Source organism: Idiotropiscis lumnitzeri, chromosome 18 (assembly GCF_059441095.1).
Source record: "Idiotropiscis lumnitzeri isolate Australia: NSW breed Sydney's pygmy pipehorse chromosome 18, RoL_Ilum_1.0, whole genome shotgun sequence".
Taxonomy (NCBI): Eukaryota; Metazoa; Chordata; class Actinopteri; order Syngnathiformes; family Syngnathidae; genus Idiotropiscis; species Idiotropiscis lumnitzeri.
Genome location: NC_142408.1, coordinates 5,795,837 through 5,813,698, shown reverse-complemented (window position 1 = coordinate 5,813,698; position 17,862 = coordinate 5,795,837). Strand labels below are relative to the sequence as shown.

At 52.6% G+C, this 17,862-nt stretch overlaps 1 protein-coding gene across 1 annotated transcript; it reads left to right on the top strand.

The window, feature by feature from the left end:
• Positions 1 to 1,172: 1,172 nt before the first annotated feature.
• Positions 1,173 to 17,778, top strand: myo18b (myosin XVIIIB). Its single transcript, XM_088282052.1, has 46 exons — positions 1,173 to 1,226; positions 1,485 to 1,642; positions 2,000 to 2,077; positions 3,018 to 3,107; positions 3,823 to 3,938; positions 3,998 to 4,017; positions 4,347 to 4,490; positions 4,608 to 4,961; positions 5,255 to 5,318; positions 5,388 to 5,500; positions 5,583 to 5,750; positions 6,552 to 6,762; positions 6,839 to 6,981; positions 7,064 to 7,164; positions 7,563 to 7,626; positions 7,693 to 7,837; positions 8,367 to 8,537; positions 8,647 to 8,737; positions 8,818 to 9,010; positions 9,090 to 9,170; positions 9,234 to 9,354; positions 9,425 to 9,572; positions 9,679 to 9,862; positions 9,930 to 10,083; positions 10,142 to 10,251; positions 10,426 to 10,491; positions 10,566 to 10,694; positions 10,985 to 11,128; positions 11,194 to 11,283; positions 11,352 to 11,471; positions 11,525 to 11,630; positions 11,845 to 11,969; positions 12,040 to 12,194; positions 12,276 to 12,399; positions 12,465 to 12,659; positions 12,935 to 13,045; positions 13,138 to 13,242; positions 13,315 to 13,476; positions 13,546 to 13,659; positions 14,338 to 14,454; positions 14,544 to 14,627; positions 14,728 to 14,865; positions 15,035 to 15,220; positions 15,371 to 15,504; positions 16,024 to 16,173; positions 16,718 to 17,778. The coding sequence occupies exons 1-46, from the start codon at positions 1,173 to 1,175 to the stop codon at positions 17,700 to 17,702; spliced, it is 6,816 nt and encodes a 2,271-aa protein (XP_088138178.1). The 3' UTR covers positions 17,703 to 17,778.
• Positions 17,779 to 17,862: the final 84 nt, after the last annotated feature.

The following is a 17,862-nucleotide window of genomic DNA, read 5'->3' as shown; positions in this document are numbered from 1 at the left end:
ATGTGCACGAATATTCCAAAATGCGTGTTCTAGAATGACATGTCTTTGACATTCTAGAAGGATCCGCAGACAGTTTGGGGACATTGTAAAATAGTTTTATACACTTACATTGGCTCAAATATTCGACATCCAAACATTTCCACGCGTTGTAGGATGGTCCCAAAGAAATGTCGTCAAAGAAACCCTGAAGACATTCCAAACGGAACGGTAATGTTCCAAAAGGAACGTTCGAGAACACTCGTATGATCTCAAAGGCGCGACTGGAGCACATAACCTTGCACTCGAATCATCCAAAATGAATGTTTAGAATGACAACAATGGTCTATTGCAGGCGTCCTCAATCCTGTTCCTCGAGGGCCGCTGTCCTGCCCCGTTTCTCTGGATGTCTCCCTGCTGCTTCATGAGCCGGATCGTTCTGGAGATTCTGCAGACCTTGCTGATTATCTGATCATTTCAATAAGGTGTATTGCAGCAGGGAGACATCCAGAGAAACGGGGCTGGACCGTGGCCCTCGAGGAACAGGATTGAGGACCCCCCGCTCTACACCAATCTTTATGCATCAAGAGACTCGTGCGATGCACTCGATCATTCTTGTCTTTGTCATTTTACAGCATTCGAGGTTCGAAAACATCTAAGCAGGAAATTGTATGCTGTCGGAAATTCCAAAAGAAACTTGGGAGTGTCACAGTCTAAAAGAGGAGTCTTCGATCCTGTTCCTCCAGGGCTGCTGTCCAGCCTGTTTTCCATCTCGCCCATCTGCACTACACCTTCTTGAAATGATCAGGATTGTTATACTTGCTCATCTGATCATTTGAATCAGATTTGTTGCAGCACGTAGCGATGGAAGATGGGCAGGACCGCGGACCTCGAGGAACAGGATTGAAGAACTCTGGTGTAGAATGACGTGCAATGATAAAAAAAACATTGTAAGGACATCCAAGTACCAGAAGAACTATAATCTTTGAGAATGTTCCCCGAATCACGTTCTCGGGAGTCTGCAACGTTCAAGTCGTACCAACGCGCCACAATGTGGTTGTATATTTTAGAACAGGGTTCTTCAACCCTGTTCCAGAACGGAGATCCGCTGTCCTGCCTCTTTTTCCATTGCTCCCAGCTGCAACACACCTGATTCAAAGGATCACTTAGTCTGCGAAGTCTGTCAAAGCTAGATAATGATCCTGATCATTTGGATCATGCGTGTCGCAGAGGGCAGAGATGGCAAAACGGTGAGGAACAGGATTAAAGACCCCTGTTGTAAAACATTCCAGGGTGAGTGATCTACTGCAATCACAATCCATCTTTAATGTTCTAGAGTGTCCCGACGTCGTACCAAGAAGCGTGGTTAGCCCGATGAGTGTTGTTGGCTTCACTAGCTTTTGTTTGAGGGTCCATGGCGGGGGGAGGGGGGGGGTCGAAGGTCATCACCTCTCGAGATGTCTTATTTTTTGGAGCGTTTTCATTTTGCGTTCGTGCACCTTTTTTAGTGTCACGTGCTAACTCGCTACATGCTAGTCTCAATGTGCCAAACCAAGGGGGCGGATCCAGCAGGAAGTCTTGCACGTCCCATCAAGATGACGGCTGAGGGAACCCAAAACTGTGAGCAATCAGGCGCCGCCGTCGCCCGCCACTTCCTGTTCACAATGTTCGGACATGACGGGAACACAGCGACAAAATTCAAGCTTAAATAAATGTGAGAAAAAAAGAAATATATGTGTATAAGAAAGTTTTAGATTTATTTAAAAGATTTCATGTAGGAAAAAAGCGGAGAAAATTTGGAGGATTTTATTGTGATTTTTCTTTCAGATGTTTGTGGTGAGCAATCTTGCACATAAAGACTTTCAAAACAAAAGCCTCATCTCTTTTCATCTGGAACGTCCAACACTTTCTCACCGTTGATTAACATGACATCATTGACTAACTCCTTGACTTTGGCTCTTTTCTAACACCGCAAGTGTCCAGTTTCAGGGCCAGATCATCATATCCAATGTCCACACCCCAGGTTGTCAGGTCCCAGTCTCTGGATCTGGGTAATCGGGTACAAGTCTTTGGTCCCGGGCTCCAAGTCCTCAGTCAACAGGTCTGAGTAAAGAAGATCCTCTTTTGTTTGTCATGTACACATTTGTACTTCAAACCTGCCCTTCAGAGCAAACAGTTTTTGGCAGCCGATGGGGGGGGGGGCTAATGGGTTCAGGGTACCGTGGGTATTTCTTAAGGATACCGCAGCTGTGTGTCCAGGGGGAATGGTCTTGAGCCTGGGTCCTCTCGCTGGCAGATTGATCTTAGCCACTTGGCCATGGCTGCCCCAAGAGTCAAAAGAAGAGTCAAATGATCCACAGACCACGCAGTCCAAGTTTTAAGTCACAGGTTGTCAGGTTCCAGTCCGTAGTTCCTAGTCAATAGGTCCAAGTCAAGGATCAAATCAGTCGATCCAAAAGCACCCCGGTCCGCAGCTCAAACAAGTCATAGTTTTCATGTGTCCAACAAGTCCTGATTTGTCACGTCATGTCATATTTTGTTCGTCTTCAAAGTGAGTGAGGTGAACGGATGGCAAAATACTTTTCGATGTCCGTAATCAAACGACATCATCACGAGGAGCTCATCTTTTTATTTAGAAAACATTTTGTCAATCAATTCATCCCTCATTAGCACAGTCGCATATCTGGTTTGGTGTGCGTGAGGAGTGGAGCGCCTCACATGACCCCGCCCTCTTTTGAGTTCCTAATGACTCAGTTCAGCTGCAGCTGTCATTCAAAGTGAGACCGACCCCCCCCCCCTCCCCAAACATGCTGCTTGTCACCCCTCAAAAATAGAAAATAAAATTGTCAAATGTTTGCCAAGACTAAATGAAAACTTTTTCATCCTCGAACATTTCTTGCTCATCGTGTTGACACCTTCGAGTTTACAGCTGAACCCCCCTCCTGCGCCCCCCACCCAGCACCACCACACACCAAAAGTGCTCTCGACAGCTCCCCTCCCCCTCAATTTTTATTTATAGGACATGTCTGTTGCTTGTCAAGAGTCACGCCACTTGGACACGCCGGCTCGCAAAGTCCTGTCCAGTCCGCAAGTCCAGTCCTTCTTCTAGGACCCCGTAGACATCCTCATAGGTAAGCTTGTTAAACTATTTCAACTATTTCTCCATTGATTCACTTTGAGTTTTGGGGAGGGGCTTTGATTGGGGTGCAGTTTCATCGCGGCCTGAGACTTTGCTTCAAGAAGGTCCGAGACCACCCTTTGAATTTTTGGGTGGTCTACGAGTATGCCGATGGCCCACCTAGAACAGTCTACTTTAGTTGACATTTTTTTTCCTTTTGTAATTTTTGACACTTTTGTCGCTCCATCATGACTAAACTGAACGACTCTGGAAGGAGATGTCGCAATTAGAAATTGGACAGACCAACACAGGGAAGGAAAGGTTTCAAGGGCAGTCGGTTCCTTCTTCTGGTGCAGCTGCTTGCAGGCAGCCTCACCATTTCGCCTTTCGTTGTTCTTGAGTAGACAAACTGGAGTCGCTTCTTTCGTGTTCCAGTGACATCAACGGTTGCAATTCGAGGTACAAAAAAAAAATTGGTCCAAGTCTTGAGTCCCAGTCATCAGGTCCAAGTAAAGAGTCCAGATTGAAATTTGGTCCTGAGATTTCACGGCATCCAAACAGTAAAAACACCTTACAGGAATTTATTTTCCCTTTCTGCCAAACTATTGAGCGCGCCCACCCTAATATTTGGCATCGTCCGGCTAAAAACGTTCGCGATTGAAACTTGAGCGGCATGACCGAGATAATGTTGATGTATGTGTGTGCGTCTGACTCGTGCTTTCCGTCAGGTGTCCCTCTGTGATATCACATCAGCCTGCCATCACTCACTCCTCCCCCCACTCTTTCAGCTCCGCCCACCACAAACATGGCACTGTCGTCACGCTTAAAACTTTGGGAGAAGAAGGTGCGCTCCATGCATGATGCACGTGTGTGTGTAATGGTTGTGTGTGCGTGCACGCACAGGAAATGAGCCGGCAGCAATGGTGGAGCATGAAAAACACCAGCAGACATTTTGTGGCCTTACATTTTGGTCCTTTTCTTCAAACAGAAAGTGTCATGCTTACAAACATTCAGCATAGCGCCACCCCCTCACGAGTAATGTGTGGTCCTCCATTGAGGACCAGAATTGGGGACCCCTACTCTTAGAGCTTTGGAATGCTAGCTAGCTAGTGTGCTCCGTTTAAAACACAAACCACTAATACTAACTCCAGATTTTTGTTTTTGTTCCATATACCTACACTTTGTGTCTCATTAGTATTGGCATGCTACCAAAAGACCTGGCTTGTAGTCTAATGGGTCATGTGACCTCCAGATTCAGGAGGAAAACCATCCGGTGGTGGCCCCCATCCCTCCACCGCCCCTCTCGACCCTCCCGGGTGGCATTCTCAAGCAGCTGGTTCGAGATTCCGAGAAGGAAACCAAACAAAAGGAGCCTGAAGTCAAAGACGAAAAACCAGTGAGTGTTTTTCGGTGTTGTTGTCATATGTTACCTCCAAGTCGGCAGAGGGAAGCATATAAAGAAATCGAGGTCTTAGCATTAGCTCATCAAGATTGTTTGTTTTCCCTCCAACAGCCAAGCAAACTAAGCGACAACTTGGTGCAGCAGTTCCTGCTTCCCGATCAGACTCCACCCATCCTGGAGGCGGAGATGTTGCTACGTGCCGAAAAGCAAGGCCATGCCGCCAGCCCTGCCGTCTCGCTCCGTCCGCCCTCATCCCCGAGGAGCGACATCATCCCCGGTAAGTCGGAAACCCGACGGGAGGTCACACCGGAGCCGTACACCAGAGGGAGGGCAGAGAGTGAGGCGCCAAAGCCGCATTGGCAGGAGGAGGGGAAAGTGGAGAAGAAGGAGGAAATGTTGGAGGAACGTCAGGAACCGGAAGGACGACTAGCGGACACCACCATGATGGAGTGTGACACCAGGGAGGTACTTCTTATTTTTCACGGAACCTATCAAAATACACCCAAAACAAATAAAATAAGTTCTCTAGAAGGCATCAACACACATCAAGGACACGCTAGACTCTAGGTTTTAGTCCACAAAGAATGTTCCAATCCACAGAGAAGGTTGTCATTCAGAAAGTAGGTTGTTGTCTAGAGAGAATGATTTGGAGCCAAGATGAGTTTCTTGTTCTGCCAAACAAATGAATTACACTGGGAAGGTTGTAGGCCAGAGAAATTAGTCCAAGTGGAACAAAAAGTGTGTGGTGTGCTTGTCAGGTGAAGGACGTGTGGTACGAGGTGGGCGTCGTTTGGTACGTGCACAAGGATGGATTCACGCTGGGTAAGTAAACGCCTCGTTCGCAGGCAAAGACAAGGCAAAGTGAGATCTGATTGGTCCCCGACGTTTCAGCCACTCAGCTAAAGCCTGACGAAGGGACACCCGAACTTCCTCAAGGCCATGTGAGACTCCGCCTCCACACAGACGGCTCACTGCTTGATGTGGCCAAAGACCATGTCGACAAAGTCAGTCGGATGATGCTAATTAATTATTTTTAAAAGATTTTCTTTTGATAATAAACACACACACACACACACAACCTTCCAGTGCAACCCCGCCCACCTGGACTTGTGCGACGACCTGAGTGAACTCGAGAGCGTCAACGAAAGCAGCGTCCTGCACACACTAATTAGCCGCGCTAAGGCTAACATGCCACTTACGCAAGCTGGACCCAACCTGATCAACTTCTGGCCGCCACTGCAGACCCACACCAAGGTGACGCCGCCTTGTGTTAGCATTGACGTACTGTACAGAAATGCGACATATTGCCGCTCGTCTGGCATGTTGGATGGCGCAGATCTGCCCTTTCACAAGGGTTCGGCCAAGCCCTAAGAGGAGATTCTAGCCCCGAGGACGTGACCTCATTCCAAGTTGAGGTTCTCGTCCTGAGAGAAGAATCTAGTCCAGGCTTCACTGTTGTATCCATAGAGACAGTTCTTGTCTTGAGAGATTTTAGACCCGAGAGAAGATACTTGTCCCAAGGGAATGGTCTAAGTCAGGCATTTTCGTGGTCCGGTCCTCGAGGGCCACTGTCCTGCCTGTTTTATATGTCTCCCCACTCCAATATGCCTGATTCAAATGATCAGATGTATCGTAGCAGTTTAGACATCTGAAATGTTTAGGACAGTGGTTCTCGAGCACTGGGTCTGGAAACCCTTGGTCTAGTCCTAAATCGATGTTCTGTTCTCGGGAAACGGTGCTATGCAGGAGAGAATTTTATAATCTCAGTAGACGGTTCTTGTTCCAAGAAAGACTTAAGTCACGAGGAAAGATTGTAATCCCAAGAACACTCTAGGCCCAAATTAAAGTGCTGGTCCTGAGAATAAGATTCTTGTCCAGAGAGAAGGTGCCAGTCCAGGGAAACTTCTAATCTTGAAAAAGGTTTTAGTACCCGGTGAAGGTGCTTGTACCAAAAGAATGGTGTATTCTCTATAGAAGATAGTAGTCCTTAGAGAAGCGATATTATTTCGGCCTCCAGTACCTCATTTGAAGGTTGGTTTCCTTGTGATCCATTAGGCTCCAAAATCCCGGCGTAGCGAGTCATGGTGGGACGCTCCACCCGCTCTGGCCGCCCTGGTCAAGCGGGTTTACGTGTCGGTGGTGGACTCCCGTCGGGACCACTGCGTCTGTGCGACGGGTCGCAGCGGCACCGGCAAGACGGCTGCCTGCCAAGCCTTCACTGTTGCGTTGCTCAAGCAAGCCGGAACCGCCGGACCCAACATGAGCGGTTAGTCTCCAGATGCGTACAGGAAGTGTGAAATGACAAACAGGAAGTCAAGAGTGAGCCTGCTGTTTCTTTCCAGTGGATCGCGTGCAGGCCATGTTTACGGTGTTGAAGTCATTCGGCTGTGTGGCTTCGTCTCATAGCGACGCCTCGTCGCGCTTTGCCATGCTTTTCTCGTTGGACTTCAACCACGCCGGACGAGCCGCCGCCGGACACCTGCAGGTAGGCGCACACTCTCGCGCTCACACATGCACAAAGCTATGACTTCGGACGTCAAGACTGACCTTACCCTGTACCGCCTCAGACAATGATGTTGGACAAATGGCGAGTTTGTCACGTGACGCCAGGAGAGAGCAACTTCCTGGTCTTTTCGCAGATGTTAGCGGGACTTAGCACAGAGATGAGGTAAGTGCTAGCAAACGCTGCCATAACAATGATGCTCATACTAGCATCATTCTACTGAGACCATTGAAGTGTTGCTGACAAGGGTGTTGCTAATGATGCTAACTGATAACGATGCTAACAAGAATGGTGTTAGTGACTCTCACGAGCGTGGTGTTATTGGTGCTAGCAATGATGCCAACAATTATGCTGTTGTTGCTAACAGTGACGCTAACGAGGTCGCTTTTAATGATGCTAACGGCGACGCGAAAGCGGGTTCTATCTATGATCCGAGCAATGGCACTAAAGAAGATGTGAATGGCGATGCTAACTAGGGCTACAACATATTTGTAGTTGTCCCAATTGAACTTGTAGTGATTTTGATGAGGATGTCAAGACTAATCCAAATGCCTCCCTGTCAGGTCAGAGTTGCAGCTTCATCAGCTTCCGGAGCGCCATTCCTTTGGCATCGCCGCTCCTACCAAGGTACCCTGCAGATTCGTCCATCCCAGTACCTGTTGGCCTAATGTCTGTTCATTTGTCTGTCACCAGGTGGAAGAAAAACAGCGAGCGTCCGTGGGCTTCGCCAAGCTGTTGGTTGCTATGGAAACGCTGGGCTTCAGCGCCAGCGAGCAGAAGGCCATCTGGCACGTGCTAGCCGGGATTTACCACCTGGGAGCCGCGGGGACCTGCAAAGGTAAGATGCCAGCAGGTTTGTTGGGCGAAAGCCAGGAAATGAATTGAGTCTGTGGGTTCGTGTTCGGGTCAATTTTTGAACTTTTACAGCATAAGATGGCATCACCGTCACCTCCACCAACATTAATAGCGCCCCGCATGAGCAACACGGTTCTCATCCTCGCCAGTCTCATCAGCTGCATCATCATTTGAATGAATAACTCCTTTGTGAGCATTTATGTTAGCATCCTCATTAGCATCATTAATAGCATGCTTGCTAGCATCATCAACAGGTATATTTATCAATCTTAGCTTTCTCATTAGCGTTATTAGTAGGGTCTTTGTTAGCATCACCGGTAGCATCCTCATTAGCTTCATTAATAGCGCCCTTACCGTCACGCTTAGCATCCACGTTAGAATTATTGTTAACTTCACTGCTAGCTTCTTTGTTAACGTTACCATTACTGTTAGCATCATGAATTAGCCCTTGTTAGCATAACACTTAGCCAACAATCCTCTGAAGGATAATTGACCTGTGTGTGTGTTGTCAGTGGGGCGGAGACAGTTTTTTAATTTTGACAACGCGCAGTCGGCTAGCTACGTGCTAGGCTGCGAGGGGGAGGAGTTTCACACGTTGGTCTTCAAGCATCACCTCAGGCAACTGCTGCAGAGGGCCACCGGGGGCGCCAGAGAGCATAACAGCGTCGCTCAGGTCGAAGAGGGTGAGACGAGCTAACAAGCTAATGTAGCATTTGTGCTACCAGTCGGCCCACATCGGGTGACACGTGCTAAGTGAGGATGATCATGTGACGGCGGCGATCATGTGATCAGGTCCCAGGCTGACGGCGGCGCAGTGCATCGACGGGATGGCGTCTGGTCTTTACGAAGAACTTTTCACTGCCGTCGTGTCACTCATCAACAGGTGTGTGTGCACGCATGTGCTTGCGTGCTTGTCTTGTCATCTGTGCACCAGGACGACTGACGACATATGCCTGCGTGCAGATCCCTGAGCGGTCATCAGTTGGCGCTGGCGTCGGTGATGGTGGTGGACACACCAGGCCTGAGAAACCCTCGCCACGCGGCGCACCAACGAGCGGCCAACTTCAGCGATTTCTGCCACAACTATCTACAAGAACGAATTGCGCAACATCGACACGCGCACACCTTCACGAACACCATGGACACATACGCGCAGGTTTCACACACGCTTACGCATTAATGCACATGCATTCAGGCCCATACACACACCTGAATGCACGTGCGCATGTGTGCAGGAGAACGTTCAGGTGGAGCTGGATTGTCCCGAAGCGAATCCAGCCGATGTCGTGTCCGCCATCGACCAGCCACCTCCACAGGTGTGCTAATGAGCTATCATGCTAACATGCACTGATGAAGTCTTACATGCTTGTGCGTGTTAGGTGCGTGCTGCGGGCGACGCCCCTCGTGGTCTCCTGTGGGCGCTGGACGAGGAAATGTTGACGCCCGCGTCCAGCGAGGGTGCCGCCCTGGAACGCGTGTGCCGTTATTACAGCAACAGTGGTAACGTGCGCACATGAGCTGATGATGATGATGATGATGATGATGATGATGATGACGATCGTCCATCCAGTGCGTCAATGTGAGCAACCTTTGCACTGCGAAGTTCAGCACCTGACGGGAAACGATCCCGTCCGCTATGACATGAGCGGATGGTTCGACCTGCTGCACAACAATCCGGCGTGCGGTAACGCCGCCGAGCTGCTGCGCAACTCCAACATGTGAGTGCTTGCGCGTTCGCGACTCGCCGTTGCCTCCGAGTGACATACATGCAGGCACGACGGACAAATGATTAGGTACACATTGACGTGGGCACATGATCCCCAGCGTGCCGGTTAAGTCTCTGTTCACGCCGAGCGTGCGCGTGGCGCCCGCACGCGGCGGCGTATGCGGCTTGGAGGGCTGGAGCCAGCGCTCGTTGCAGAGGAGCAGCACCATACGCAAGACGCTCAGTGCCGGCGCGGCGGCGCTGCGTAGACACTCGCCTTGCATCGCCATCAAGCTGCAGGCCGTGAGTGTCTGTTCTAAGCTCCGCCTCCTCTGCAGTCAGTGCTCTGAGCGTGTCTCCGCCCCTTTAGGACGCCCTGGTCAACATGATGCGCCGTGCCCGGCCCGTCTTCCTGCAGTGTGTCAGCGCCGAGATGGATGCCTCTGGAGCCTTCGACATGGCCCAGCTCAGAGTGCAACTGGAAGCCGCGCAGACGCTAGCCATGCTACGCGTCTACCGCGCAGGTACATGCATTCATGCATACGTGTGTGTATGGTGTTATGTTTGTGCATTTCTTGTTAGGTTACCCGGATCACATGACTCTGAGCGACTTCCGCTGCCACTTCCAGGCGTTGTCTCCGCCCATCATGAAGCGCTACGCCTCAATGTTTGTCAGCCATGATGAAAGAAAGGTAGGTCACATGACTCCTTAGACCACAGGTGTCAAACTCAAGGCCCGGGGGCCAGATCCTGCCTGCGACATCATTTTTATATGACCCGCCAAGACAACTATTGTTGAACTATTGTTTTGTATTGCCTTGGTGGCCCTTTGACCCGCCGACCGCTTCCTTCTTGCTTTTTTTCAGGCTGTGGATGAGCTGCTGGCCGACTTGGACTTGGACCCCAAGAGCATTGCAGTCGGCACCAGTCGGGTCAGAACCCCGGCGTGTGTCATGCGCTCACACGCTCACGCGCTTGTTTGACATCGTGTTTGGCTTCCTGTTAGGTGTTCATGAAACGTGGCGTGCTGCGCCATCTGGAGGCTCGGCGAGACCTGCAGGTGACGGGCTGGCTGGTCCACCTTCAGGCGTCCTGTGCCGGTCACCTGGCCAGACACAAGTACCGCACGCTCAAGGTCGGCACATTTAAGCCACGGAAAGATATGTGCACAAACATGATGAGAGATACACACTGGCGTCTCACTCACGCACACACAAAAACACACACATTTACTCTAAGATCTTTAGCCCCCTCATGTGGCCTAAGAGAGAACGACACAAAGACCACCTCACCATCCAATCACGACGTCCACAAAAATGGTTTAACTTGGAAGGGCCAGATTTGATAACGATGACCAAAGGATTAGTTTAAAATTCAAGAGGTGGGCTCGTGTGTGCGCGCGTGTGTGTGCGTGCGTGCGTGTAGGTGCAGCACATGGCCGTGCGCTGCCTGCAGAGGAACCTGCGAGTGCTGCGCCGAGTGTCAGAGTGGAGCTGGTGGAAGCTCTTCTGCCGGTTGCGCCCCCTGCTGGACGTCAACATGGACAACGAGAGGCTGCGCGCCAAAGAGGTACACGCGCACACGAAAAAAGAGGAGGTGCAATGCTGCTTATTTGCGTGCGTGTATGTTTTCAGGATGAAATTGCGGGGCTGAGACGACGTTTGGAAAAGTCCGAGAAAGAACGAAACGACTTGAGGCAAACGGTCGACGCTTGCGAAACCAAAGTTTGTACTCGCACGCACCAACGCACGCACGAACGCACACTCTCACAATGACGTCGGCATCCGCACAGCTGACGGCGGTGACCTCGGAGCTGAGCGACGAGCGTTTCTGCGGCGACGCGCTGGGTCAGGCTCTGGATGTTGAGAGAGCAGAGAGGCTGAGGCTCAGCAAGGAGAACAAGGATCTGCAGGTGAGTCGCTCATCATCCGCCGCCCACTTCCTGTAAATGCCACGCCCCTTCAGGCTCGCCTGGACCAGTGCAAGGTTGACTTGGAGACACTGGAGAAAAATCTGGAGGAGGAACATCAAAAGAATCACACGCTGGAGAGTCAGCAATCGGCAGCGACAGGTTGGTTGCGACTGCCCGTCTGGATTCTGATTGAACGGGGGCGGAACTTGAGGATTGGAAAATTTCTTGACTGGAAAGTTTTGCTCAAGTGTCCCTGATGGACACCTAGCAGTTGGCTCGATCTAGAACGGAGCTTCAACGTTTGAAATTTTTCAATGAATTTGCATCGGTGGCGACTGTGTCAAGTTTTGAGAGCGGTTTTGCCGGCCCGCAGAGAGCGAACTGGTCCTGCAGCTGGAATGTTGCCAGACGGAGGTAGACTTCCTTCGCCGGCGTCTGCAGCAGACGGACGAGAAGGTGGAGGCCGAGCGATGCGCGCGGCAAGACGTGGACGCCAAGGTCAGCGACGGCGCGGCCAAAATATGAACGGCAGACCTCTCGTGGTAACGTGTGGCGGCGTGGCCCACAGGTGGCGTCGTTGCAGACTCAACTGGACGAGTCCAAGCGGACCGTGACGGACCTCAAACGTCACAACCGGCGCATGGCTAACGAGCTGCACGACGCCAGGGTGATGACGGACAACCTGCACAATCGGACACATCAACTGGAACGCAAACAACGACGGTGACGCAATTCTAACGCTCGGCTACACTGCTCAACATGAGCGGCGTGCTAAGCGTGCTAATAAGATGCTAACACCCTCAGCTTTGACAGCGAGCTGGCCGCGGCGTTAGAGGAAGCCGACAGCGAGCGGGAACTGAAGGACAAAACCTTGCAGGAGAATGCCGCGCTGGGAGTGCAGATTTTCATGCTGCGCCGAGACCTCCAGGTGAGCCCGGGGAGCCCGCGGGATCACGAAGACAGGCGCACTCAACTGTTTGCGTGCGTCGGCAGGGGAGCCAGGCGGAGACGTGCCGCCTGCAGAAGCAGAAAGACGAGTTGTGTAGTCAGATTCGGGACCTCAGCGTCCATCTGACGGCGGACTCGCTGCCCGAGCTGAAAAAACAAGTGCGCCACCTAGAGGGCGTGGCCGGCGCGAGGGCGGAGGAGGTGGCCAAACTAACGGCCGCCGTTGAACAGCAGCAGCAGGTCGGTACATCCTTTTCAGAATCATGTCATGGTTAGAGATGAGATTTTTTTTTTTTGTTTTGTTTTAAGACTTGGCATAGACACGTCTGATATTTTTCCTCTACATACGTGGACAAAATTGGTCAGAGAACACACCTTGGTTTGATCATGTCGCTATGCTCCAATTATTTGGATCTTTTCATTTTTGTATGAACTTTACTGTGTCTGTCGAATGTTGACACAGTCAGTCGAGTTAGTCGGTAGTAATAATGTGTGAAGACGCTGCTGCTCTTCAGGTTCACGTGCGTGTGGAGTTGGAGATGGCTCGAGTGAAGCAAATGCACCAAAAGGAACTGGAGGACAAGGAGGAGGAGCTAGAGGACGTGCACAGGTCGTCTCAGAGGCGGGTGCGTGCGTGGGCGGCCGCGTACTTTAGCGCGTTAGCAACGTTAGCATCCGTCCCTCTGAAGACGACGCTGCCATTTTGTCGCCACGACAGCTCAGACAGCTGGAGATGCAACTGGAGCAGGAATACGAGGAGAAGCAGATGGTCATTCACGAGAAGCACGACTTGGAAGGACTGGTCGCCACGCTGTGCGAACAGGTCGCGCCCGCACACTCGCATGCAGATCCGATTTGGGAAGCGACGCCTCACGCATGCTCGCCTATCGTCCAGGTCGGTCACCGCGACTTCGATGTGGAGAAGAAGCTGAGGCGAGACCTGAAAAGGACTCACGCCCTGCTGGCCGACGCCCAGACCCTGCTGGACGCCGTAGGACAGAGCGGCAAGAGCTCCGACAGCGGGACCGGGGAGCAACTGGAAAGACTTCACTGTCAGGTCTGCGACGGCCGGGTGGGTGATGCGCTACGAACAATATTCCCACGGATGTGCTTGTGGTGTATATAGTTGGAGGAGAGCGAATCCCGGCGGCGTGAAGTGGAGAGCTCCCAGAGCAGCTTGACGCAGGAGCTGGAGGACGTTCAGACTCAAATGGAGAACATCTGCAAGCAAAAGACTTTGGTCAGAAACATCTTCACGCAACATCACATCCGCTCAGAGCAGCTACACTACCAGTCAGTCACCAGTTGCGCACCAGTAGCTCAGTCAGTTCTAGTACCAGCTCCAGTACCAGAACCAGTCCTAGTATCACAACTAATGGGATCCTAACACATATTAAAATCAGTATGTGAACAGTAAGAACCATTTATAGTACCAGTCAGGTCAGAGCCAGTTGTATAATGTACAGTAACAGTGCCAGGACCAGAACCAGTACAAGATTTAGTTGCAGAACCAGCTGGCCTAACAGAATCTGTAACAGTGCTAGCTTCTGTACTGGAGAACCTTGTCGGGTTCGATCCATCAACGACGAGTTCTAGTTCCTGATCCAGCAACAGCCAAAAAACATTATGAGCTGTTGTAGCCGAAACAGCTGAATAAGCACCAATCCAAAAACACAAATCCAAAGATTTACAGTATTGCAATCAGTCCGGTATCAGAACCAGGACCAGAATCATAACCAGAACCAGGATCAGCACTGCCTCCTTTGCATGTGGTTCCAGCTAAAGAATCACATCGACACTGGCTGTTCCGTCCCAAACGCGATCCCGACAAGAACTTGATCCAATCTGAACCTGAACTTGAACCTTTGAGCCAATCAGAAGCCAGCAAGGCCACCCAACCACCAACTTGTGTTTCCAGGCGGACGACGAACTCTGCGTCCTCCGCCGGGAGAATGTTGACCTCCTCAAACGTCTGGAAGAGGACCAGGAAGACCTCAACCAACTCATGAAGAAACACAAAGCGCTCATCATGCAGGTCGCTCACTCGCTCGCTTACGCCTGACGTTTGTCCTCCCCCGTTTGCTGGTCATTTCACCTTCGTCCTCTCCAACATCGTCCTTTCAGTCGTCCAGTGACATCTGTCAGATCCGAGAGTTGCAGGCAGAGGTGGAGGAAGCGAAGAAGCAGCGGCACAGCCTCCAAGAGGAGGTAGCGTCGCCGCCTTCTACATCACAACGCCGCCCTCATCCCGCCCATTCTCATCTGGGCCTTTTGCGTCACTTCCTGTTTGTCGTCCGGAACCACGCAGCTCCAGCAACAGGCGTCCAGGCTGCGCTTCCTGGAGTCGTCCACCGTGGGGCGTAGCATCGTCAGCAAGCAGGAAGCGCGCGTGTGCGACCTGGAGAACAAGCTGGAGTTTAGCAAAGGTCAAGTCAAAAGGTTTGAGGTGAGCCAATTGGGGTGTGGCAGTGGTCGCTGTCGGCACGCTCCGCCCCTTTAAGCGCCTCTGCTTCCAATTCCCAAACCAGTCAAAGATTCAACAACTGAACACACTAATCGACGTTATAGGACCAGAACCAAAATCAATGTGTGTGTGTGTGTGTGTGTGTGTGCAGGTGCTGGTGCTGCGGCTGCGCGACAGCGTGGTCCGTCTGGGGGAGGAGCTGGAGCACAGCACACAGTCGGAGGCTCGCGAGCGTGAGAACGCTCGTTACTTCCAACAGCGTCTTCAGGACATGCGCGTGGAAATGGAGGAGCTGAGCCAACGGCAGCAGGACAGCGGCAGACAGCGCATGGCGCTGGTGAGGCGGCCGGGCCGGAAGCGGGTCACTTCCCGCATCGGCTGCACTTTCTGTCCTTCCACTTGGACCACTTCACAAAAACCAAAACAAACAAATGTTCAATGGCGTCTTAGGGAGTCGATAGCAATGATGTCATCATGTCGTCCGCAGGAGATGCAGGTGGAGGAGCTGACGGCCATCCGGCACACTTTGCAGGCCGACCTGGAAACGTCCATCCGACGCATCGTCGACCTGCAGGCCGCCCTGGAGGAGGTCGGCTCCAGCGACGACAGCGACAGCGACAGGTAGCCCCGCCCCCAAGGCCCTCCACACTTCCCGCTGCCTCACATTCCCCATGCGTCATGCTGTCTTTTCCACCGCAGCGCTCACGTGGCAGCGGCGACCGGCAAACATCCGTAAGAGCGTGTCAAAGTGTGTGGGCGTGGCTTGCGTGCGACTTGGCCGTCCGTGCTCGTGCACTATGCAAAGCCAAAGCCAAAATTTGAAACTAATGGTCCCCAACCACCGGTTTGCGGGCTCCACAGAGAGACAGACAAAAAGATTTTTTTTTGTGCGGCGTTCCGTCCAAAACGGTCACCGCAGCTGGCTTGTTGAAAGAAGAAGCGTGTGAAAATGCGAGCGGCGTTTGCATTAGCGCTTTCAACCGCTAGCTAACTAGCCGCGCTGCCATCTGTTACGTTTTCATTCTTGGACACGTGGCAACGTCTCGCGCCGACGAGTCCGCTGCGGTCACCTGACCCATGAGCGGCCGCCAGCGGCAACATGGCGCTCGTGTTGCTGAAAACCTTTTATTGCGGCGCCAGGGACTCCAGCGGCGGCTCCGTCGGGACGGCGGACACGGGCGAGGGTGTCCGAGCTTGTCGAAGGATGGCCGAAGGAGCCTCGCGTGCCGGCGGATCACCTGGGGCGGGGCGCCGCTCGGCGGCCGACTCCAGCAGCACCTGCAGTTTCCGGTAAGAGATCATGTGGGAGGCGGGCGAGTGTCCGCGCTTTCAATTTGGGCGCTCTGCTTTGCGGCGTTGTCGTTAGCGCTGAGCCCCGACTGGTGTGTGCAAACGTGCTCATGTTCGTCCTTGTCCACGGCGGGCATTTTAGACTTAGTCTTAATCTTTTGGCCAAAAATGCTTATTATTCATTATTTAGTCATTCCTATTTGTGAGAGTTTTAGTCGACATAAACTCCCCCAAAAAGTTTTAGACGAGTTCAAGTCAGGTCCTAGCGCTGGCTAGTAGTGCATGTTGTGTTGTTTGTGATTGCTAACTTGCACGTGTCCAGTCTTTGTGATCGACAGCATGTCGACGACAGCTCGTTTGCAGAACGCCGGGCGGTGTTGCCGCGCTGCCGTCAGAATGGCGTTGATGAAACAAGCGCTCATGATTGGCGCATCGTCAAAGCTTCGTTTCGTCACTTTGAGTCATTTTGGGTGATTTGGTTGTCGTTTGACGGCGGTCATGTGAGTCGAGTGTCACGTTTGCCACACGCTCGTGCTTTGCGCAGCTCCCGCGTGGACCTGAACGAGGACGTCACGGGCGCGGGTCTTCCGGGAGGAGGTCTGGGCCGGGCGGCATCCTCGTCAGCGCTGTCCGAGCTTCTGGAAGGACTTCGCAGGCGGCGAGCGGGCGGCGACGCGGGCAACTGCGCTGATGTGGGTGGTGCCGTTTCACTTCCTGTTTATCAAACCACAGCGGCGTCTACTCTGCGCCGCCGGGCCTCAGCGCTCTCCCTCGCACCGGGCGAGGTTTTGGAAGCTCGCCCGGGCATCCTGAAGCCGTCGTCGCCCCTCCTACCTCGCTCCAGCAGCGCCGGTTCTGTTGGTGACGTGCCGACGGCCGCGTCCTGTGCAACGCCTTCCCCGGCGCCGCTACCATCGCTGCCCCGCCTTTCGTCTCTGGGGTCCTCGCACGTTGCCCACCAGCACCCCGCCACCCGGCACGCTTCCGCTGAGCACCCCCCAACCCAGTGCCCCCCCTTCCTGGCCAGTCCGGAAGAGGACCGTGAGGAACCTCAGCGATCCCCGCAGGCGCCTCGACGTCGCACGCCAGGAAGTTTGCTCTCGCGGGACGTGTCTGAGGGCACCCTGACGGCCGAAGGCCAGGTGTTTCAGAACCGGCGCCTCCTGGGCGAGTGGGACGCCACGTCTGTTGCGTCCGACATGTCCAACATCCTCCCCGCCATCTGTAGAGCTCAGTCGGCCGGCAGCCTGGCCGGTTCGGTGCGCGGTGGCCGCCGGGTGCTCAGCGTCCATTTCGGAGAGCTGCCACCTTCCACTCGGCAGCGCAGAGGCTCCGACGCGGAGTCGTCCGGGTCTGGAGGCTCAGCGGGAAATTGTGAGGCAGCACGGCCCAGACGCCGCTCGGACCGGCAGAGGGGAGAGCGACTTGAAGCTGAGGGCAGCGAAGGTGGCGACAACACCGGCGGCGACGACACCGACGGCGATGTGGTGTCAATCATGAGAAAGTATCTCAGCAAGGAAGTCAACTGAGCACCTGTTAGCATGTTAGTTAGCATGAGCGCAGGCTAGCTTCCATGCCGTTGCCGAATATTGTTCACAAGAGCATCATGATGTCAAAGTGAAACAGTGCCATTTTCATTTGCTTTACAATAAATAAACCAAATGACACTTTTTAAGACTTTGGAGCTTT

Excerpts from the sequence above, each read along its gene's own strand:
- myo18b (XM_088282052.1), top strand. The coding sequence starts at position 1,173 with ATGATCCTGATCATTTGGATCATGCGTGTCGCAGAGGGCAGAGATGGC. Across the intron at positions 5,751-6,551 it reads CACTGCAGACCCACACCAAG|GCTCCAAAATCCCGGCGTAG; the intron begins GTGACGCCGCCT and ends GTGATCCATTAG. Across the intron at positions 13,046-13,137 it reads ACAGGTCGTCTCAGAGGCGG|CTCAGACAGCTGGAGATGCA; the intron begins GTGCGTGCGTGG and ends TCGCCACGACAG.